The sequence below is a fragment of the Hibiscus syriacus genome, unplaced genomic scaffold (genome assembly GCF_006381635.1).
Source record: "Hibiscus syriacus cultivar Baekdansim isolate YM2019G1 unplaced genomic scaffold, ASM638163v2 tig00110864_pilon, whole genome shotgun sequence".
NCBI lineage: Eukaryota > Viridiplantae > Streptophyta > Magnoliopsida > Malvales > Malvaceae > Hibiscus > Hibiscus syriacus.
Window position 1 is genome coordinate 3603502 of NW_024062893.1, and position 24571 is coordinate 3628072.

At 33.6% G+C, this 24571-nt stretch overlaps 2 protein-coding genes across 3 annotated transcripts; one reads left to right on the plus strand and one right to left on the minus strand.

Annotated features, from left to right (window-relative positions):
• Nucleotides 1-2132: 2132 nt before the first annotated feature.
• Nucleotides 2133-18252, minus strand: LOC120143813 (peroxisomal 2,4-dienoyl-CoA reductase-like). 2 transcript variants are annotated; one of them, XM_039158042.1, is made up of 7 exons: nt 18240-18252; nt 5696-5697; nt 4189-4384; nt 3331-3490; nt 3058-3227; nt 2746-2968; nt 2133-2302 (listed from the first exon to the last, which is right to left on the minus strand). In XM_039158042.1, exons 3-7 carry the CDS (start codon nt 4249-4251, stop codon nt 2148-2150), a joined length of 771 nt encoding a protein of 256 aa, XP_039013973.1. In that variant the 5' UTR covers nt 4252-4384; nt 5696-5697; nt 18240-18252; the 3' UTR covers nt 2133-2147. The 2 variants fall into 2 exon arrangements, with proteins under 2 accessions (XP_039013973.1, XP_039013975.1); XM_039158044.1 differs by lacking the exon at nt 2133-2302 and adding an exon at nt 2383-2524.
• On the plus strand, nt 17589-19047 carry LOC120143814. Its single transcript, XM_039158045.1, has 4 exons — nt 17589-17643; nt 18145-18409; nt 18493-18770; nt 18858-19047. Exons 2-4 carry the CDS (start codon nt 18155-18157, stop codon nt 18877-18879), a joined length of 555 nt encoding a protein of 184 aa, XP_039013976.1. The 5' UTR covers nt 17589-17643; nt 18145-18154; the 3' UTR covers nt 18880-19047.
• Nucleotides 19048-24571: the final 5524 nt, after the last annotated feature.

Sequence of the window (24571 nt, forward strand, 5' to 3'; positions counted from 1 at the left end):
GAACCCTCTCAAAATCACCACTGACATAGTTCTCCATGATTTCTTGGCATGGGGTGGAGTGGAAAGATGCCCCTGAATCCAAGATCCATGATTCAATCGGACTGTTGTCGCTTAGAATCATGGCATCACCTGTCTCCTCTGTCACGTTGGCAGATTCCTGTGCGCCAGTATTTTTCTTCGGTGCTCGATAATCTCTTTTAAAGTGACCTTTCTTGCCGCAGTTATAACAGGTAAAATCTTTCTTCCTCGTTCTTGATTTTTCCCTTCTAGATTTGGATCTGCCACGATTTAAATTTCTTTCTAAAGTTCTCCATCTAGACTCCGTGTGCAAGGCTGAGGAGGTTGATGCTTCATCCGATTCTCTCCATTGAATTTCTTCACTCAATACCAGATCCCGAACATCGTCGAATTTTAATTTGCTGTTTCCCGACGAGCTGCTGACTGCTGTAACAGTAGCATTCCAACTGTCTGATAGAGATGATAAGAGAATTAAATCTCGAACTTCATCATTGAATTCAATTTCCACTGAACTTAAATGGGTTATGATTGTGTTGAGTTCATTTAGGTGTTGAGCCACTGATGCCCCTTTCGTCATCCGCAAATTGAATAATCACCTCATCAAATGAACTTTGTTTGAGGCTGGTGGCTTCTCATACATACTGGAGAGAGCCGCCATAAGACCCGCCGTGGTCTTTTCCTTTGCTATGTTGAAAGCAACATTGCAGGATAACGTCAGTCGGATAACTCCGAGGGCTTGTCTGTCGAGAAGGGCCCAGTCTTTATTCTTCATGCCATCTGGTTGTTTTCCTGAGAGATGTTGATATAGATTTTTCTGGTATAGAAAATCTTCAATCTGCATCTTCCAAAAGCCAAAGTTCGCACTATCGAACTTTTTAATTTTCACCTTCCCTTCGTTTGCAACCATCGCTCCCACTCGAATCTGGCTTCGTTTGGATCGTTTCTAATAATTCTTGCGAACCACCGTGTATTAGAACACCTCCGTCGACAAATTCATATCGCCGACAAAATTTCACTATTCATGAATTCACTATTCACAAATTCACTATTCATGTGAATAGTAATGAATAGTAACCTCACAAAAAAATTGGCAAAATTCACAAACAAAAGCTCTGATTACCAGTTGTTGGGAAATAAACTGAGTACAAGTAATTTCCCTATAACCAGATTAGTGAGAATGCAAAATAAAAGCAGAAAAATAATACCCGAAATTGATAACGGAGTTCATCCAATTTTTTTCCACGTCTCCGGACTGCTGCAGATCTTTTACTAAAGAGAAAATTTACAGGTGTTTACAAAACACTCACTACTCACAAGAGAACTCTCTAAACTCTTTAGTATTGGGAGAAAGAAATTGATTTTAGGATGATTTTGAAGCTAAATGGGCTAAGGTATTTATAGTTGAAGCTTTAGGGACTAATCTTGTAAATACCCTAAAAATTACAATGACTAAAGTTACAATTACCCAAAAAAATTCAACACATTTATTGCACAGAATTCGGTGGCCTCCCTTAGTTGAAAATGCAGCTCTCTTTGTTGAATTATTTAGCCTGACTTTTCCAACAGGTAACATGCGAGGGAGAGGTAGAGGTGAGAGAAAGGTTTGATATTATTTTAATAATTAAAATATTATTTATTTAATCTATTTTTATTTATTCAATTTTTAAAAATAAAATTAAAATGAAGTAATGACATGTCTTGTTCTAATTGGCCGTTGACTTTTTTTAATGATGTTAATGATTTAGGGTAAACGGATTAATAATTTGAAGTTTAGATGACAAAATATCCCACATTATTTTAAGTGATTGCTCGGTACAAATGATAGATATGGTTTAGGAGGTAATGGTGTACTTCAGCCTTAAAAAATGTAAACTTAATTTTATATTTACTTGAAAAATAGATTGTGTTGACTAAATTATTTTACACCAAGTAAACATCAAACAATATTTTTTCATAAAAAAATTAAATAAAACAGAGAAACCTAAGTTTTAGAAGACTTCATTCAATGACTTGGTAAAGCAGATTCATTACTTATTGATGACCTTGGTAGCCCTTATTTGAAAGGTTCAGATATTAAACCATGGATTTAGCTATATCTCGAAGCATTTAGATACCCCATCCATGTCGGTTTAGAGCTTACTGGACGGAACTCCGACTGGTTTATCTCTAGATCTCTTTTCAATCACCCGAGACATCCGCTTTACTTCCTCTTTCGGCAGATGACGAGGCTGGCTCAGCCAAAGTCCTCCATCAACTACAAGGGTAGTGCCATTGACATATTTACCTACCAAAAAAAGTTTCACATTCAAATGAATCAAGAGCTCAAAATTTTCAGGAAAAGTGATAGAAAACAATGCCAAGATGAGAAAATAATGCCAATTACAGAAAGTGTCAAAGTTTAGGAGAATAAGTTGCTCATATGTATAGCAGAATATGTAAATGTAAAGCCTGTACAACCAGGTGCAAGCATGCGGAGATGTTGATCATAGGTTTATTGAAGCTAACACTGAAACAAAAAAGTGATTAATCCAGAGGATGAAAAAGATGGATATATTATCTGAAAAGTTTAGGACAGTAATTTGGATCTGAAACACACATAAAGAAAGAAAACCGATGCTTTTGTACATTATATTATCATATTACTAGGCTCATTCAATACTAGGGTATCTAATTTGTAGGTGTAATGGTAGATGGCAATATGCTAAAACAAGGATCAAGGTAACTCACCAGCATCTGAAACAAGGTAGAGAGCTGCCATAGCAATATCCCATCTCTGCCCTTCTTTATACAAAGGCATGTGCACTCGAGTTTTACTTTTAATCTCATCCGGTACCAGTTTACTCATGCCAGGAGTATCACCAATAGGGCCTGGGGCGATACCATTGACTCGAATATCATAATCAGTTCCCCACTCGAGTGCCAAGTTTTTAGTAATGCTATCAACGGCTGCCTACCACAAAGAAACACCGAAAATAAGCCTAACCGAAGAGTAAAACCTTGGCTGCAGAGACATTGGAGGAAGAAATTTATATGACAAACCTTGGCTGCAGAGACATGAATTTGGTACCAAGTAGCTGCATAGTGTAAAGTAGCACTAATATTCAAAATTGATCCACCCCGAGAGGAATTCCTTCCATGTCCTCCCTTTTTGAGATACTTGAGTGCTTCATGGCACATCGTAAATGTGCCGACAGAATCAGTATCCATAACTGCAGATGTTGGTAAGACCAATTGCATTTAGCTTAGTTGTTTACAGATCATGTAAAGAAAAAGTGCTCACTCTATGGACATTGCAAACCTTAATGAAAATACCTGTTCTAAAGCCATTAGAGGATAAATCCTCAGCAGACACAAGAAAATTGCCAGCAGCAGCATTCACAAGTATGTCAAGGTGGCCAAAATGTTTGACTGTTGATTCAACCACTCTTCTTGCATCTTCCTGCTTGCATACGTCCCCCTCGAAGCCGTAAGCCTTTAGAAACAATTGAAAGCAAAATGAAATGTGGGCTAATATTCAGTAGAAAAAGCAAAACCAACATATCAAACAGTTAATTAATTAAAACTAATTGAATGTATGCCTATATATCATGCATAAGACAGTTCCACATTATGTATTGAAGATTATATATACATAATTTGTGATTAAACTATGGAAAAGGAATCGATGGGGCGAATATAAAGCATAAAACAAAGATGTATTGGAATGACACATATCAAGCAGAACTGTATAACACTATTGATAACTTAAAGGATAAGCAAAAAAAATACACAAAAAATTAAGATAAATGAACTCAATTCCCAAGAAATGGGACACTAACATGAAGATCTGGAGTTCTAATTGGGATCAGATAATACTACGTCCCACTTTGCAGCTCAATATCGTATATTGAATTCAGAGGAGCACTAGCGCATTTAAATAGTATAAATTCAGGAAACTAGATAGCGGTTCACTGCTGCAATAGTACCCGCTATATAGAAGCGGTGCAGTCCACAATCGTTATTGCAATAGGATTTGTTATGTCCACAATCGCGTAGGTAACGGAAACTTGACCGCAATCGCAATTTAATTGCTCAGTATAATGAATCCTTAAGATATGACATCTAAACTGAGTTTGAATCTTAAAATCTGCAATTCTAATGAAATCGTGTGATTTTGAGGAGATAACATACATCAATTCCAAGGGAGTGAAGAGAAGAGACGGCGGCATCAAGGACTTGTTTGCGTCGACCCATGATGGCGAGTGAAGCTCCATGATTCCCCAACTGTGTGGAAATCTAGAAACCAATGCCGGGGCCTCCGCCTGTTATCAAACAAACCTTTCCTTTCACTATATCTGCCCTGAATGGTGACTCCATTACCGATTCCCTGACCTCTCTTTCTCAATGGTGCAGCCGAAAACCAAACGCTATTCCAAGTTAAAAAAACCCAAACAAAACTAACGCTAAACACCCCCACATTTGTGACTCAAACCCAATCACACGTTTTAGAACTCCTATCAACAAAATTGTCATAATTTTTGGGTAAATTACGTATTTAGTATTTAAACTATCAGTTTTAATCTATTTTAATACTTAAATTTTTAAATTTTTTAAAATTATACCTAACGTTTATTTTTTGTTTCATTTTAATACTTCGCCGTTAAAAATGTAAAGGATGATTTTCACGTGGCACCTTTTAGGGTAAATTACATCATTTATCACTTAACTATTTTTTCACTCCCATTTGGTCATTAAAGTTTAATTTTTTTAATTTAGTTACTTAAATTTTAAATTACTCCTAATTTAATCACTCTAACTTTCAAATTTATTTTTGATTTTTAATTGTATTTTGATAAAATAAAAAAAAAAATTCCATGTCACAAAATTATTAATAAAATAAAATAAAGTGATTAAAATATGAGCAATTTGAAAGTTGAGTAGTTAAATAAAAAAATTTAAACTTTAATACTAAAATAGAAGTGATAATATAATTAAGTGATTAATGATATAATTTATCCATATAAACGTAGTGTCGCTTGTCATACTCTAATTTTGTACGAAAAACTAAAATAAGATCGAAGTTGATCGAAGGCTAACAAATTGTTGGTGTGATGATATTGAATTAGTTCAAGTAGCCTTGGTAATGTGAGTGAAAATAATTTATGGGTCATTTGCATTGGATTAGCGAAATCATGGAGAAAAGTGGGTGATAAATAATAGGCTTTAAATTTATACTTAAATGAGTTGTGCCCAAAAATCCCAAGACCCATTTTCTTAAATACATTGACCCAAACAAATCCCTTACAATTAACCCATTCATCAGTCCAAATTACAATACAAAGGTGGCGACTCCCATCTTTTCCCATCATTTTAAAATAAAATTTAAAAACCTTCATCGTCGAAATTAGTCGATTTTTTTTATCGCGAAGGGTCAATTGTGACAGTTTGACGACTTTCCTAGAGACTTTTATTTTCTAAAAAAATATAGAGTCGAGCCACAAATCGATTACTTATTTGAAATTTAAAATTTTCAAAATTTATTTAATTTACAATTTATTATGCTCTTTTAAAATTAAAAAAATAAATTTTTTCTCTGGTTAATGTTTTCTCTTAGTTGGATATATTTAGAACTATTACATATCATATCTCTATACCAGAGATTTGTCTTAATTCATCTAAGTAGGAAAAAATGCCACACCACTAAGGAATATTTTTTTCTTCATGTAGGACTGGAAAAGTATTTCTAGAAAGCATTCTTTATTTTTGTTAGGATATGGTTTTCCTTGACAGACATTTAGTGATATGATCCTCTAGATTGAATTTGATCCACAAGTAGGATCAAAGTCTCTATATACCTTAGAAGGTTATAAGGACAATTTGGGAGCCTTTTTTAGAACCAAACATCATATAGAGAATTTACTAAGTTCACCCCTCTAGAGCCATGTGGAAGCCCTAAAAGAACTAGAACACATGCAGCTAGGACTTTAATGTCCTTTGCATGTTTCATTCATAAATTTATTTACAATCTCACCTATGAGTTGTATTAAATTATTTTTAATTTTTACTAGCTCACGTTCATTCAATTATTATTTATACAAATTGGATTTTCTTTTATCTTGTGTGTGCTTTGTTGTGTTTTTATTTTTTTGCATAAACATGACATCTCATCAAAGGATTGATCTTTGAATTATCTTGTCACATTAGAAGGTTCTTGAAACAACAATGTCTTTCGATGATTTACATAGAATTTTAGAGATTCCTCTATGGACAGATCAGAACCAACGTGAATCGGGAGATAATCTACTTGTCGAGGAGACAAGTTGGACTCAAGAAGATCAACATTGAAGGTTTATACCCAAAGTGGTTGAGTAACTTCAAGATGTCAAATAGACTCAAGAGTGAAGAGTTTAATGTCGATTAAGATCGGAGCTTTAGTGTGTAAGGTTACTAAAAAATCCTTAGAGGGTTGAAATTACCAAATTTTCCTTATGAGCATGAGTGAAAGAATTAACTTATATGAGTAAGAGTTTGAATTGCTTATTGGTTAAAAATGATATGAGACATTTAGCTCTATAAGGAAAGCTTTTTCATGATGACTCAACAAGAATACTAAATGACTAATATCAAGGTATTTTTTTGTGTAGTATCGATACTCTTTTCATCGAGTATCGTTACCCAACGGTAAGGTATCATTACCAAAGGGTGAGGTATTGGTACCATCATTATGTTATAAATTCCAGTAACAAAAATTGGTATCAGTACTCTGGAAGTATCAGTAACACACAAAAGAAAAGTATCAGTAACCCAAGCAAGGGAATTGATCGATACTGAATTAATTTTCCAAGCGCCGATCCTAAATTTGGTATCGATACCTAGGACAGTATCAATACATAAATTAAGAAGTATCGATACTCCCTATAGGGGTATCGATACTATAAGGTCTTCCCAGATCTAGAATGTAGTGTTGGTATCGGTACCAAGGGTGAGTATCGATACTAAAAGATTAGTATTGATACCATCAAACTGAATTAGCTAAGAAGACTAGCTTATGGTTAAGGACTCGGGAAAGGGTTAAGAACCACCAAAATCTTATTAATAAAAGCTTGCAAGTGAAACATTGACTAATTTTGTGACAACTATAAGAACATTATTGTAACACCCCTAACTCGTACCCGACCCTAATACAAATCCGAGGTGCCACATTGACTATTCAAAACGTTTACATTTATAGAAATCATGGAAAATTTAAACTTTCATTAATATAAAGTTAACCATTTACATAAGTACAATCAAATATTGCAAAAACCGATCAGAGCATATGTAAATCACAATTTGTCTACATGCCAACACCTTTGATACAACAAAATACATACTGTGTAACTTACTTCTGATCTGATCTTCGAGTGGAGGTATGTTGCTCTACAGATCCTAGGTTTGATCCTTTTACTTCTTAGTACCTACGTGTAAAACGCTTACACGCTAAGTCATAGACTTAGTGAGGCATAAAAATATAATAATATATTTCCTATAAATATGAACATGCAATGTAATTATTCAAATAAAATCATAACTATCATATCATTATTACATCCTATCACATATGATTCATTGTAAACAATAATAACATAATAACATATAGTAATGTAAACACTTTTTATATCTTTTATAGGCCCATGTACATTACTGAGAACTTAAGGTATGCGAGTACATTTAGGTTGTGCATATATGTTGTCACCACAGCTCGTATAAGGGTCCATTGAGTGGCATGTGAAATTTGTCCCGAAGGACCTCATGTATATATCCCGAATGACCTATGTATATGTCCCGAATGACCTATGTAACCCTTGACTCTTGGCATGCCAACTATACCTATAGCTCTCATATCGCATAACATGGGCATTAACATTATGCTTTATATATTCATATAATCATTACTTCACCACATATTCATGTACTCATGTCATTTCTCTTATAATCACATATGTCTTCTCTTCTATCACATATCGCATGTACATACGGCCATCAATCTCATATCATATAACATATGTTATTTGAGTATATTCACATGAATCATATAGAATGTATCAAATCATATAAACATATATAACTTATGCATGTATTTATAATGATCATAATATATGCATGTTCATAACTATTGGACCATGAAAACTAACATAGGAAATAGACTTATCACAAGTCTTATTTCTATTGAACTACACATATAGTATGCACTCACCTTAGCCTCACTTGATCCCAATGACTTCAATGACTTAATTTCTCTTTCTTGATCGATCATAACTTCTCGGCGTTTCGAAACTTGCTTGTGCTCGATATCTACACAATCATACATTTATATACATATCAGTATTCCAAATATCATGATTTGATCCTTAATTTCTTAGACTAAAAGAAAGGCTTAATTCCATTTTCTATTTGGAGTAGTATCGGTACCCAAGGTATGGTACCGATACTTCCCTAGCTGTGGTATTGATACCAAGCCTTGGTATCAATACCCAATTTCGATTTTGTAATTCTCATTACAAAAATGGTACCGATACTGACCTTATGGTATCGATATTCTTGGTATCGATACTACCTTCCCAGATATCGATACCCCATGAATGACTTTGTCAAATTCAGGCTTACGGTATCGATACTGTTCAACCAGTATCGACACCCCTTTACCAAATATCACTCTTTTACTCTTGAAGTATTGGTACTGGATGAAGCAGTACCGATACTCATAGCCCAGATTTCACTTTTTAAACCTGAAAATTTACCTATATCAGCTCAAATCCATCAGGTCTTATTCCCTTTTATACTTTTAACTCAGGTACACATACTTAAACCAATTTTTATTCATCTAACACATCTTTATCTTCAAAATCTCCTCCTATATCTTGAATTTAAGAATCTTACCAAATTTCCAACGTGTTCTAATTTCAATTCTAACACTTCATACTTCTTAATTCAACTGATAACAAGTCAAATTTATTTTCAAATTCTACTTATCAACTCTTTTCCAAGATTTCATTTAGAAACTCCTTATCTTTAATCCTTTCTAATCCCTTTATCTTATAGTTTTAAGATAACTTAAGCTTTCCTTAAGCTTAAGTATCATCTAAGGATCATAAACTAAACTTAAATTCAACAAATAATCAACTCATAATAAAACTCACCTTTGATATGGTAGCTCACGGCTGAAGAAGAAGAGTGAATAAGAGTTCTCTAGAAACTTTCTTTTTCCTTTACTTCTTTAATTTCACGTGTATATATCCTTACCACAATATATTTTTAATTTATCTCTAAGTCAAATAACTATTTTTCCCTTCCATTCATCATTTTTTGCTATTTAGTCCTACACAAAATTTTTCAATATAAATCTCTGAACTATTCAATTTATCTATTTTAGCAAATAAATTCTGAAGTTTTACACTTTAGTCACTAACTCGGTGTTGAGGATGTTACAATTATAAGGTAGGATTCCACAAGACTTTGGTCGTTGTTTGTATCCTTAGCAGTGCTAAGGAACTTTAGTATATTAGTGTTAATGCACTTTCGTATCAATGTTGATGCACTTTAGTATACCAGTGCTAAGGCTCTTCAATTATTTGATGGTGTTACTATGATATTATGTACCACAAACTATACTATAATGCTTTTGATATGACTCTATGTTTTATGCATTTTGTTGTTGTATGATTAGTACTTGATGATTATGTACTCTTATTATGTTTGTGTGATGGTGTGTTACATAGGATGATGTGTAGTTCCATGATATTTTGGTTAAAGACCATTATAAGTATACTTATGGTGAGACCTTTAGATATAAACTAAGGGAAACATGAGACACATACCATTATGATAGTGTATTTACTTTGGATAGATGGTTTGTTAGTATTGGTGGCATAGTAGTATTGCTTCTTTGACTGTACTTGTTATCATTCTTATTTTATGAATGCATGTATAGTAGAGGTATTGTATAACACAAGGCTTGTGAGCTCGGTGTTCCGAATATGTTTCCTTTTGTAGTTAACAAGTTTCATGGAATACGATGGGACAACGATGTCATCAGAGGAGTCTCAGCAGAGTAACATAATACAATGACAATGACTTAGTGGGCATATAGAGGTCATGATTTAAAATGAGTCAACTTGTAGTATTTAAATGTTTATTTTTTTAGAAAATTTAAAATTGGGGCCCCACTTTTGTAAATGGTTATAATTGCATACTTTGTATAAAATTTTAAAAATAAGTATTATTTAAAAAATGATTAGTCACTTTGGTGATTTCATGTGATACTTGAATATTTGAGATATAGATGTTACATGTTTACTCACTTACCTTAGGGGTATTGTTTTTTATCGGAGTAAAGGGGTTATCTGTGAGTATGAGGGTCAAAAAATCAAAACGATTGTTGTTAAGGTGCATAGGGGGTTTCTTCAAGCATTTTGCAGTTTGGTTTTAATGAGTTAGAGGGCCTTCAGTGGTGCTTAAGGAATCGAGGTTGTACAAATAGGTGATTTTTCCTCACCAGAGTCGAAAGGTGAAGGGTCGTGAATGATTTTAGATGCTTAGGAGTTAATTTTTAGGGTTCTAGGATATATATTTTTTTATAAAGAGGTGAAAACGAAGAGTTTTACTTTATTTGGTCTTTTTGACCATCATCGATAATTTTCGGAAGTAGTGTAACACCCTAATCCAGTTTGACCCAAAGATCAATGAATTACGACATCATAAGGGATCATCGAGTTGGCTAACCCAAATTTTTTTCTTTTTAAAACCATTGTAACAATTATATAAAATGTCATCCATAGCAATGCAAATAAAACATAATAAATATGTTTTACAAATACGAGGGAGCTTCCAAATCATCCCAAAATAAATACATTAAGTTTAAATCAAATAGAGTTACGACTGAATATAAAAGGGTCCACAATAGTACATGCCCTTTAATATAAATCAAGGCGTACTCTAAAGTCTCTGCTGAGCTAGAATAATTGATGATAATAACGTTCCATAGACAATCTTCTAAGAACCTGTGCACGGAAACACATTCTGAACACTAATATTACGAGTTCAATGTTACATTACTAATTGTACTATACTATATACATTCACTAAATGAATATGCTAGTGGCATATGTATAAAGAAATAGGATGTTGATATGATATGTTTAGGTACGCATCATGGTGTGGCTGAGGGTTCTGCATTTCGGAGCTTACACACCCCTTTAGCCTTCCTATATACTATTGAGTATCTAGGGTGAGATCGATAACTACATCGAAAATGTACACTCGACCAAACTTACCCCATCGAGTATTGGGGCATCTGCGCTCAGTTGGCAACTAAAGTGCCTTGGCACTGACTAGGATATATCCAAACTGTACGATCGTTATCTGCTAAAGTAACTCGGGTGTCCTGAGCATCAACAAGGATATTTTATGTCATCCTAGCTTATATTGTTTCTAACTATTATGAGTTTATTATTGTTCGCACTTGTAGATTTATTTCATGGCATTATGGTATTATTGGATCCCTCAATTCTATCTCTTAAAACACTTGGTTTTCTTACCCAAAAATGTTTGTGAATATCGATACTAAGCCCCTCAATATCGGTACTGACCTCTGGGCATCGATACTACTGACTTATTAAAGACTGATAGAAAAGGGCTGGTATCGATACTTTAGTTTGAGTATCGATACTTTTGGTTTGTGGTATCGATGCTTTCCTGAGTATTGATATCAAATTTGGCTTTGATATTTTGAAAATTACCTAAGTATCAATACCTCTATTAGGGAGTATCGATACTTTACCCTCGGTGTCGATACTCCCAAGAGTACTGATACCAAAAATGACTACTGGAATCTACTAAGTGAAATGGGTATTGATACCACCCTATGTGTATCAATACCAATTGCATGTGTATCGATACTTTTATGCCAAAATCCTTTGCTTTAGCTAGTTGAAGAATAGTATCGATATTATTCTTCTAGTACCAATACTTGAGCCCATAAACATTATATTTTGGGAACAAAAATGCCTTTGCAACACTCTCATGAATCCTACTGAGGTTCCCAAAAGTTGTTAAAGTATTATGTCTGATAATAGGGTTCGTAATAAGTCTATAAACATGTTGAGAGACACCAAACACTAAAATCTACCATGAATATGCTTCATGACTTATACAAGCTAACAAACTCACCTAGTGATATACACTACTGTGTGGTTAAGTTAGAAGTGAATTACATTGATTTCCTTAACTGTTAGAGCACCCAAAACTCACCAAAGAGTCAAATTCTCATTTCATTTGATCTTGAAGTTTTTTCCAACTTCTCTCAATAAACAAGAAATCAATATAAGGGTTACTAATGTTGTTGGAAAGATTAGAAAAGAGTTTAGAATATTTTTTTTAGGCTTGAATCTCTAAAAAATGAGTTGAGATATCTTGGGTTTCCTAAAATCCCTCATTAAACACGTATTGGGTATATATGGCCAAACCTTAACATTGAAAGCTTGAATTGAAGCTTAGGACGAGAAAATTATGATTCTTACTTTAGAATCTCAAACTAAGCTTGCTAGTTCACTATCCCCACCTTTTGTAATCCCAACTTGAAGGAAGAATGAAGAGAGAAGATGGGGTGTTTGAGAGAAAAAATGACAAAAAGATGGAGAGGAAAAAGAGGCATCAAGCGTGACCTCACCAAAAATTAAAGAAAATTTAGCCTTTCAAAAGTTTATGGGAGTGATTGCTTTCCTAGTCTTTCTTCTTTTAACTCTAGATTAAAAATACCCCTTGTTACTCATGTTTAGCCTCAAACAAGCCCAATCCAACACTTATTTGGGTTAAGATTCCTTACAAGACTAATGTCTTTATTTTAAGGCACACTCGGATTAACCCAAAACTACTAAATAGGGATTCAGGGCATTACAAGTAAGATGTGGCCACCAATGTATGGTGGTCGGTGATGATTGTAAGGTTGTGGGTTCTCAATTGAAAATAAGAAAGGGAGAATTTGACAGAAATAAAAAAAAAGGAATTATTTTTTTTGTTGCTAGAATGACCATTTTTGGTAAAAAAATAAGTTTTATAGGATTGAAAAAAGGAAAAATAGCATTTAGATCCCTAAACTTTAGCCATATTTTTACATTCCAGTTACTTATCATATGTTTTTTATTTATTTCAACTTCCATGTCCAAATCTAGTTAATTTTCATCTTTTTAAAAAATTACTAGAGTTAAAAAAGAGGAAATTGTCTTTAAGCCCCCTTAGTTTAAGCGCATATTACCTTTTGGTCACTATATATTTATTTATTTGATTTTGAATTGGAGGTGTTGATTACGCAATTTTATATTTTTATCATTGTTTGTTTAATTGCTGCTTAAATATTCAATTTGACCTTACGGTGACCCGTACTAGAGTGTGACCTGCATTATTATACTATGGACAAAATTTTAATTTTAATTGTTAATTATTAGTTTGCTAATTACTAACTTTTAAATTCTTGTATCAAATTAGTCATACAACTTCGCGAGGACCCATCTTGGGGTATGTGCCGCGTTATATGGTCTAGGTAAAATTTTAATATTTAGTTGCTAGTACACTGACCTTTTAAATTTTTGAACTAATTTTACGATCTCACGATGGCTCGTCCCAAGGTATGACTCGCGTTATTACGGTCTGGGTAAAATATATAAAAAAAACCCTCTAACCTTTAATTTTGTTCGATTTTAACTTCTATTAATTACATTTTTGTCCTTTAATTTTCTATATTTTTAATTTATGCTATTTAATTTCCATGGTTTTTCATTTCAGCCCTTTAAATTTCTAATATTTAATTTCTACCATACTTTCTATTTTCTTTTTATTTTAGTCCTTTTACTTGATATATTTAATTTCAGTTGTGTGCTTTAACTTACTTCAATACATTCCTTTCATTAATCTATATTTTAGTAATTTTAGATTAAGTTATGGTTTAATTGCTTAGTTGTTTTAGGTTTAGGCCTTAAATTTAGGTTTTTCTTAAAATTGGTTCCTAAACTTTTTAACTTTGGTGTATATTCGATTTAGTCCTTGATTTTACCCGAGGTTCCATTTTTGGTTATTCGATTCAATAATTAGCTAAAATTCGATTAATTTGTAATATTAGAGCCTCCATTTTACATTAATTTCACTTTAGTCCTTTAATTTGTAAGAGTTTTTGATTTGGTCATCGCTTTTGCCCGAGGTTATATTTTGGTTATTTGATTTAATAATTGACTAATATTGATTAGGTTTTAACATTAGAGCCTCCATTTAGGTTTAATTTTCATGTTAGTACTGTAATTGAGGAGAATTTTCAATTTTGTCCTCACTTTTGCCCGAGGTTTAGTTTTGATTATTTGATTTAAAAATTTGCTAAAATTGATTAGGATTAATATTAGAACCTTCATTTTTAGGTTTAACCCTTAAGTTTCTTTGAAATTCATAATTTGACACTTTAATTAGAGAGAAGTCTTAATTAATTCACCTAGTGTAATTAGGTTCAATAATTGGTTGTTTGATTGCATATTTTGATTTTAAAATAATACAATATTCATTTATTAGGGAATTAATCATGTATATTTAACATTATGCCCCAAGGTGATCACTAGTAATTCTCGAAGTAAATCGGCGTTCTTTTCAAAATATGTTATCATGATTTTAAAATTATTAGGACAATGTTTATTTATTGGGATTAATGACAAAACTTTCGCTTATGCTCGAGGTATTCATTATCGGTCCTAATAAATAGATACTCTTTTTAAAATATGCATACATAATGAGTTTTAAATTAAATAAAACTTAAAACTTAAAATTTTTAATTTTCAATTTTAAAACATAAAGTAATCAACTATGTACCAATTTTTGGGTGTTGTGGGGTGATAATCCCCTCGCGTAATTGACTCACAAATCCGTTTTCTGATTTCACAAACTAAAACACTGGTATTTTTAGTAAAATAAAATGTTTTTCTAAATTACCTATTTTTAAGTGTTTCAATCTCACCTTAAAAATGATTGGTGACGACTCTCATCATTTCACTAAATCTTTTCAAAAAACTCATCGTCGTAACTAGTCGAGTCGACTTCCTCCAAAAGGTCGATTATGCCAAATAGGATGATGATGACACGTGTCACCATTGTATTATCCAAAAAAACATTAGATTTATTTAAGAAATTATATTATAAAATGTCATAAGATTACTGAGTAAATAGAAAAAAAGTAATAGATAAATGACTAAATAAGTCGTTACCCAATAAGTAATGATATATTAGTCATTTACCCATTAATTTAAGGGTAAAGTATAATAATGGTCATTGAACTTTTCTAAAGCTTTCATTTAGGTCCCTCAACTTTTAAAACTTGCAATACAATCCCCCAACATTTAGTTCGTTTGTAATATGATCCCCCAACATTTAGTCTGTTTGCAATATGGTCCCCGACCGTTTGACACCGTTACACTATCGTTAGTACGTTTGCAATATGATCACTGAACTTTTTAAGCGCTTCCATTTAGGTCACCAACTTTTAAAACTTGCAACACAATCCTAAATTTCATTATAAACCCCAAATTTTTTTAGATCTCGAATTTCTTTTTTCGCTTCTTTCTTCTCATTTCCAGCATAACGTTTCAGTCAGGGATGCATGAGAAATTCTAATCTAACTTTGAATTATGTGGAGGTGTTGACTTGAATAAGGGCACATTGAGAGAAGGCCCAACAAATGGACTATCAGAACCATCAATGATTCAAGGTGTAATGTTAGATACAGGTTATCTCAGGTGAAGCATAGATGTTCGATGAAATGCTTGTGAGAAACAAATGGTGTTAGAAATGCAAAGTTGAAAAATACTACTAAGATGAACTAAGTATCATTGTTGAAAGTCACTAACAAAGTTGGAATTATTTTGTATAAATGAGATATAATAATTTCTTCGTTTAATCATTGTGCTTAAAGATTTTCCAACAGATTATCAAATATAATGAAATCCCAAACAGCGCATTCACCTCTCAGTCTCTTTCATAACTCGAAAGGCATCATGACAGGGTCAAGTAGTTGCTCCAAATATACTACCATGTCATGATACCTTTCAAGTTGTGTGCATGCATAATTGTCTTCTAAAGCTATAATTCAATATAATTCAATTGTAAAATTTCCAAAACATGTAAAAAAAATAATTTATATCAGTCCCATAATCAACATGAACTTATTAAAAAGAATACGAGCTCACAGGACGCCGAAAACCACATGTCAGATCAATACAATTCCTAGTAAACTAGTACCAGTAGTCTCTCGGATTGAGCATGGTGATTTCACTATGTTGATACCCATAACCAATTCCCTGATTTAAAGAAAAACCAAACAAGAAGATAAAAAAATTAGCCTAGGACCCTATTTAACTTCTATTCTGATGGACTGGATATCTTTCATAAGGAGTACTAAAAGTTTTGATTAAGAATAAAGAAAGAAAATTATATGGTTTTGGTTCAAAACTAACACTGAATAGCCAGATCATTGACATGCAGTTCCAAAAACATAAAAAATTCAACAAAAAACACACAATGCGAGCTGAAAATGGGAAAGTACAAAAGAAGAAAAGCTTACTTCCGGATAGCCCAAAAGAAAAAATAAATACCTTCTTGCAAGTGAGGGGAGAGACTAAGAAATAAACACAATCGATGTTGCGTTCTAGCAATTCTTCCTTCATTTTTTCTTTGTAAATAAAAAGCTGAAAGACAGAGCACTGCTTGGGTTTACAATTTCACATGGCGGAAAATTGAAGAACAAAAATCAAACGAGAGGTGAATGCGCTATTCGAGATTTCATTATATTTGACCATCTGTTGGAAAATCTTTAAGCACAAGGATTAAACGAATAAATTATTATATGCCATTTATACAAAATAATTCAAGCTTTGTTGGTGACTTTCAATAATGATACTTAGTTCATCTTAGTAGTATTTGTCAACTCTGCATTTCTAACCCAATTTTTTTTCACAAACATTTCATCGAACATCTATGTTTCACCTGAGATGACCTGTATCTAACATTACACCTTGAATTGTTGATGGTCCCGATAGTCCCTTGGTCGAATCTTCTCTCAATGGACCCTTATTCAAGTCAACACCTCTATATAATTCAAAGTTATATTAGAATTTCTCATGCATCCCCGACTGAAAAAGTTACGCTAGAAATAAGAAGAGAGAAGCGAAAAAGGAAACTCGAGATTGAAAAGGAATTTGGGGTTTAGAATGAAATTTAAAATTATGTTGCAAGTTTTAAAAGTTGAGGGATCTAAATGCAAGCGCCTGAAAAGTTCAATGACCATATTGCAAACGTACTAACGACAGTGTAACAGCGTCAAACGGTCGGAGACCATATTGCAAACAGACTAAATGTTGGGGAACCATATTGCAAACAGACTAAATGTTAGGGGACTGTATTGCAAGTTTTAAAAGTTGAAGGATTTAAATGAAAGCTTTAGAAAACTTCAATGACCATTACTATACTTTACTCTTAATTTAATAAGTAATGATATATTAATCCTAGGTTTTCTTCTCAATGTCGCCTCTCGCAATTTAAGATCGAAACCTCAGAAGCAAGCTCATCGCTGGTAAATCTAAGGTACTTCTTCTGCTTCTTCTTTTAAGTTTTTTTTCTTCCAAGTTTGGAACAAGATTTTGATGTACCGACAGTCTATATTTTTTCTTAAAAATAAAAGACAAACCACCTATTATGCAATTTAACCTTCACGCCTTCAAATACTGTCTGATCTAATATTTTTCTTTATATTCTGAATTAATTATGAATAAAAAGGATCTAAAGCGGCTTGAATTTGAATTTTTTTATAGTATTAGGAAAAAGAAAAATATATTTGAACGTGAATTTCTATAATCATAAACTTGTACGACGAATCTTAGCTTAATAATGAGCAGACTGTTGATCTGGCTCCAAACTGCCAAGTACTTTGTAAATATGCGAATTTATAGGTTTGATAATGAGAAAGAAATAGGAGGGAGGGAGAAAAACTCGGTGAAGTAACAATCTAGGGCAATTCTATCATTTTTTCCCTCACCTGGAGTGATGATAACTCCACATATTTATCCCCTGTGTTTCCATTTGCAGGCATCATCAAATGAGTTCAGTGGGTTCGAATGCCCAACTCCAACCCTCTCAGAGGAGTTCAGTGGGTTCGAATGCCCCAAATCAAGGTCGTGAACTCCAATCCTCTCAGAAGAATTCAGTGGGTTCGAATGCCCCAAATCGAGATTGTGAGCTCCAACCCTCTCAGAGGAGTTCAGCTGGTTCGAATACCCCAAATCGAGGTAGGAAACTGCAACTGCGTCGGAGGTCAGTGCTAAAAACCGTACGTGGTTTCCTCAAGTTTAAGGTATGTACGTATGTATGTATATTAATCATTCTTTCAGGAGCTGCTTAGTGCTTTCCTTGTTTCTAACTACTAAATATTCACAGAGAGGGATTGCAAAAAAACCTAGGAGGAATAGGTCTAAAAAGTTGAGAACTGAGATGGAAGAGATTAGTAAAGAACACGAAGTTATCAAGGAATGTTACAGGCAAGTTCGAGAAAGATTTGAAGAAGTGGAAGAAGAACAGCAGCTAAGCAGAGAAGATAAGCAAAAAACCCAAGTGTCTGCTGACATTCAAACCCGGTTGCTGCTCATGTTCAGGATCATGAAGGCACGAGAAGAAGGCAATTCTGCTCTTGCTCTTAGCTTAACTCAATTGCTTCGGTGAGTATTGTTTGTTGCTTTGTCAGTTTTTTGTTGGCTTCCTAGAGAATTGGTGAAATTGACGTAAAATTCCTTTTCTTTTTTCAGTGAAATAATGTCTTGGAAATAATCCGAAGCATGGAAGTTGCCTTTATAATCAAGTTGATGCTTTGCTTACGATATTTACCGCAAACGAAGATGTGTAATGACTGGGGAATGTGTATTTATATTTGATTTTGCTCAGCTAAGCTATGTTTGTATCAATAAATTTGAACATCCATTATCATTAGATCCTTGAATCGATTAAGGTAAGAATTTTATCTTTACAAGCAAAGCAGAAAAATATAGAGATACAAAACATAAGTATCTTTTCAGGTTTCTAAAATATCACATGCACAACGCTTCGTTGTGTAACGTCACGCTCGTAATTTGAGCATGGGCAAGAGGAGCAATTGCCTATGTCTAAAATTATGAAGTTCATATATAATTATTTAATCACCAATCTATTATTTTCTTAACCCATTCCATTCTTGAACTTATCCTTGGGTACTTATTTAGTCCTTAAACTTTTTTGACCTAGTTTGGCCACGCACTTGCCTTAGATGCTGTAAAACCTTGAAGTTCGGCTTAGAAATCTCGTATAAATTAACATGATATTAGAAGTGTTTTATTTTGAAAATATAGGTTCAGTTGAAAGAAATTCAAAGTTTTAAGGATTAAATTGTAATTTATAAAGTTGGGAGCCAAATCTGTGTTTGTTGAAGGACTAAACTTAAAGTTGCCCCATTTTAAAGGTAGTTCTGGAAATAAGAAAGGGTTGTATTGTGCCATAAGGAACTATTCTTATCCCAAAATGCTGCCAGGAATTGACATTTCTTACATTCTGATTAGTAGCGAGCACACGAGCCATTGCACCATGACTTCATTTTTGACATGACTACATCGTATAATTCTTTTAAAGGTTCAGCCGTTGAGATATATATATATATATATATATTTTAAACTTAAATGACAGCCAAATAACATTGATTTCCGATTGTAGAGGATGAAAGTACATCTAACTAGTTACGCCTTCGAGCGCTCCTTGTTCGCAATGCCTTTGCCATACGTGGAAAGGCATGTCAAAACTCTGCTTTCGGATTAGTTCTTTAGGGATGACATGTTATCCCAAATATGCTACGCCTACGCATAGTTTTTCAACAGCACAATTAATTTAAAATTTATTTCTTTTTAGAAGATGCGTTTATGAAATTATAACATCCTAATTCAAACTGATTCAGAATTAAAAATTTTACTGTCACACGAAATTATCAAAATGATTAATTATTTTTTAAATTATTTATTCAAATAATAAGTTATAATCATCCTAATCAACCTTGAGGTCGTGGGATCGAGTCCTATGGAGGGCATTTCATAATTTGGAGGTTTCTCACGGAAGCTGCTCTCAACCTAGTGTTGGGGGCAGCCTACTATCTTACCTCCCCCTTACCCCATTACATATGGGAACAAGGGCCATCCATCCAATCATCCTAATCAACATAAATATGTAGTAGTTAAGTTTGAAAATTAAAATATTATAAACTGAGTATTAATAATAAGTTTTACAAAAGTAAATTTATGATTAAAATAAACATGAATTTAATGAGGATACACATCCTCTACGAATGAATCAAGACGTGCTATAATCAAAAAGTGACTGGAATCTCCGTCTCGACGATATGCTCCTCGATTTCTACCTAAGAAAAAGTGAATAAAAACACATTTCGAACGTTGAATTGACTAGTTCAACATCACATAAATAACTCTATCATACTACATGTATTCGTCAAATAAACATGTCAGCAAGTATAGCTAGAGAAGTAATATCATCAATGCAATCAATCCACAACATACAAGTAGACGTCATGATGTTACCCGACATCACATAGTCTTTGTAACTCACATTCCTCCGGTCTACTAACATTGATACATTGGATGAGACTCGGTGTAACGCCCCAAATATTAGTGTAGTAGTTTTGTGCCAACTCAAAGTTTATTTAATAGATTTATTATAGCAAAGAGGTCCATCAGTTTAAAATTGGGTTTAATCAAGCAAGAAATTGGTTTTATTAGAGATCAAAGGGAGATTTTTAAGCTTAGAAAGAATACATGAGGATCTAGAGTGTGATTTACCCATTTAGGAAAAGCATGGCTGATTTATGGGGATTATTTATTCTTATAGATGTGGGGCTTTTGGAAGAGAAAAAAAATGTTCTTCTTTCATTATTCATATTCTCTTCTTCATTCTCTTTATTTCTTATTCTCTTTATCTCCACCTAAGCAAGAACAAGAGAAAAGCTTCAACCTTTCTTCATCTCCTTCTATAATCCAAAAATCTAGAGGTAAGATTCTTAATTTAGAGTTCTTGAGTTTCTTAAGAAACTCACCATCTCCATAAATGGTGTTCTTGAGCTTTCATGAGATTTTGGGAGGGCTTGAGTTCCAAAGGCTCATTTTGTGGGTTCTAACCGATTTTCATATGTTATAGTCATTTTTTAACATCTATCCTCCTCCTTTTTCATGTTAGAATCATTTGGTGGCTTTTGGGTGGTGCAAGACCCCCAAAGAGGAAGGAATTGGCAAGGTTGGTTTTTAGAGAAACTAGAAAGGTATTTAGATAGTTAAGAGTTGAGTTAACACGACTTAACACAATATAACTCTTCCTTACTACTTGTAGTGCATAACATTTAGCTTATTTTACTTGTATGGGAATGTTGAAGCAGGTGGGAGTTGAGGCACTTGATTTGATATTATAGAGGTTTTTTTATGTTGAATGAGTGTAAAAATAATGTATAATGGCCCGTAGTAACCTTCATAAGCTTTAATAACAAACTTATACCTTAAGGCAAGTGTTTAGGGTGAGTTTGAGGGTGTTTCCTGAGTAAAATAGTGTGTTTCTGGGCAATAATATCGATACTGGATGAACTTGTATTGATATTGTTCATATTCTGGGAGAAAATGAGGTTTTTTGGGTTTCAATATTGATATTGGATAGACTAGTATCGATATTTGTTCCTTGGTATCGATATTGAGGGTTGTAGTATCGATACTGGAAGCTCAATATGGATACTGAATGCTTGGTATAGATACTGGTAGGCTGATATCCATACCAGATAAATTGGTATCCATATCGGATGAACTGGTATCCATATTGAAGGCTTGGTATCAATACCCAAAGTGGTCGAGTGACCTTTAAGATGTCAAATAGACTCGAGAGTAATAATTTTAATATTGATTCGAGATCGGGCATTTAGATTTAAGGTTATATTACTAAAATACCCTTAGGGAATGCAATTATCAAATTACCTTTATGGGCCTAAGTGAATGAAATAACCTATGATAGAGAGAGTTAAATTACTAAGTAACTAGGTAATGAATTAAGACTCAATGGAGGAGTCTGTATATATTGTAAAAAATAATGATGAGGTAGCGTCGTGATAATAATTATATGCGACGTTCAATTGTATAACGAGAGCTTATTTATGAAGACCCAATAAGAATAATATAAATAACTAATATTAAGGTTTTTGGATGGGTAGTATCGATACTCTATTCATAGAGTATAAATACTATTGTCAAGTATCGATAACATCGTTAAGTCATAAATTTTAGTAGCTAGATTTGGTACCAGTACCATGGGTGGGTACCGATACACAAAGATCGATACTGATACTAAAATGCTTAGTATCGATACCATCAGACTAAAATAGGCTAGAAGCCTCGATTTAGTTTAAGGACTTTGGAAGAGGACTAGGATTTTCGAAACTTCTCAATAAAGCTTACAAGTGAAAACATTGAATAAATTGCGTGATAATCATAAGAACCTTATGAGGTAAGATTTCATAAGACTTATTCCTTTGTTTGACACTTGAAAAATGATGAGGACGCTCAAGTTATTTGTGTGTGTGAGTGACGATCATCCAAGTGTTAGGGAAATATCCAAATATATCCACGTCAATGCAAAAGCAGTTTAAGCGCTAATTGGATGTCATTCTAATGCTATGTGACCTGGACTTAGCTCAAGGTATGTAAGAGGTGCCGAGATGTGTGACTTGAACCTCATCGATGATACATTAAGATGCTGATGCTATGTGACCCAGGTCTTACCCATGGTATCTCTCATAAGAAAATAGGGGTTGAGTTTTTTCACGCTATGTGATCCCGAGCTATACCACGATGCTTACTTATTATTGTATGATTGTACTTGGTATCTCTATGATATCGGGTACTATCATTGTGTGTTGTATGGTGATACATTGTACTATGATACTGAGGTTAGAGACACAATATAAAATACTCATAGTGTGGCCCTTTATAATAGACTAAGGGAAGCATGGGACTCAGACCCTCGTGATAGTGGATGTACCTTGAATAGACGATTTAGTAGCAATGATGGCATAGTGGTATTGCTTATCTAATTGCACTTGTTAGCGTGCTTATTTTATGAATCCATGTAGTATAATAGAGGTATTGTATGGCTCAGGCCTTGTGAGCTCAGCGTCTGGATTGTGTTTCCGTTCGCAGGTTACATGTTTCGTGAAGTGCAATAGAAAAATGATATCATCAGAGGAGTCTCAATGAAGAACTAGAGTACATTGATGACGACTTAGTGGGCATGTAGAGGTCATGATTTAAAAATGAGTTGACTTGTAATATTTTAATTATTTATTTTATTTATCGATCTTTTAAATTTGGGACCACTTTTGTAAATTGTTATGGTTTCATACATTGTGTAAATATTTAAAAAGTGATCATGGTTTAAAAAAAATGGTTAGTCACTTTTGTGATTCCGTGTGACACTCAAATCTATAGGATATGGGTGTTACATTTAGTAATATCAGAGCTAGAACTTATCCGATTCTAGGATAACCTGGTCAAGTACTACATGCCTCCAAAAGTTACAAAGTGTACTTGTAGACTGAGACTCCGACATCGTTCGTCCAACGTTGATGGGTAAGTTAAGGTGTTAGAACTGATTAATAAAGGTGTAACAAGGAATAATCCATAAGAAATTTTTTGAAATGACTAACTGAGAATGCAAAATCTAGTGAGTTTGACATGTCAGATGCTAAAATATGTTTGGAAAGGTTCAAGAAAGGAACCTAGTCTCTCCATGTGGATAATTCTAAAAAATTGTTTTCTAAATCTTTGAACAAAAATACTAAGATAAAATGTAGAAGACATTACTATAAGACTGAGAAGAGAAGATTTGTACCAAAGTGATAGATATATACATTAGGGTAGTAGAAATTTAGGATCAGACATTTCTAGCGGACTTAATAGAGTTACCTTTCTAAGAGTTCGATATGGTCTTATGTATGGATTGGTTAACCGAACATGACACTAGTTTAAAGTGTAAATCCAGACAGCTTAAGATCAAGACAAACGATGAAACTAAGTTGGTGATGACTAACGAGAAGTCAGGCTAGTCGAGGATAGTGTCAACTATAGAAGCTCAGTAGATGATTAACTAGGGTTGTGAAGCCTTCTTTGCACATGTGGTCGACACTTGAAACTTAGTTCCAACACTCAAGGATATCCAAACGGTGGGATATTTCTCTGATGTGTTTCCAGAGGAGTTTTCGGGTTTACCGCCCAAATATGAACTAGAGTTTGGGATCGAGGAAATGTCGGATTCAGCTCCGATGCCTATTGTTCTCTACTGTATGACATTGAAAGAGTTAAAGGCTTAGATTCAGGAGTTGTTGGAGAAGGGATTTATCCGATCAAGCATCTATTTGTAAGGATTGTCGGTCTTATTTGTCAAGAAGAATGATAGGTCG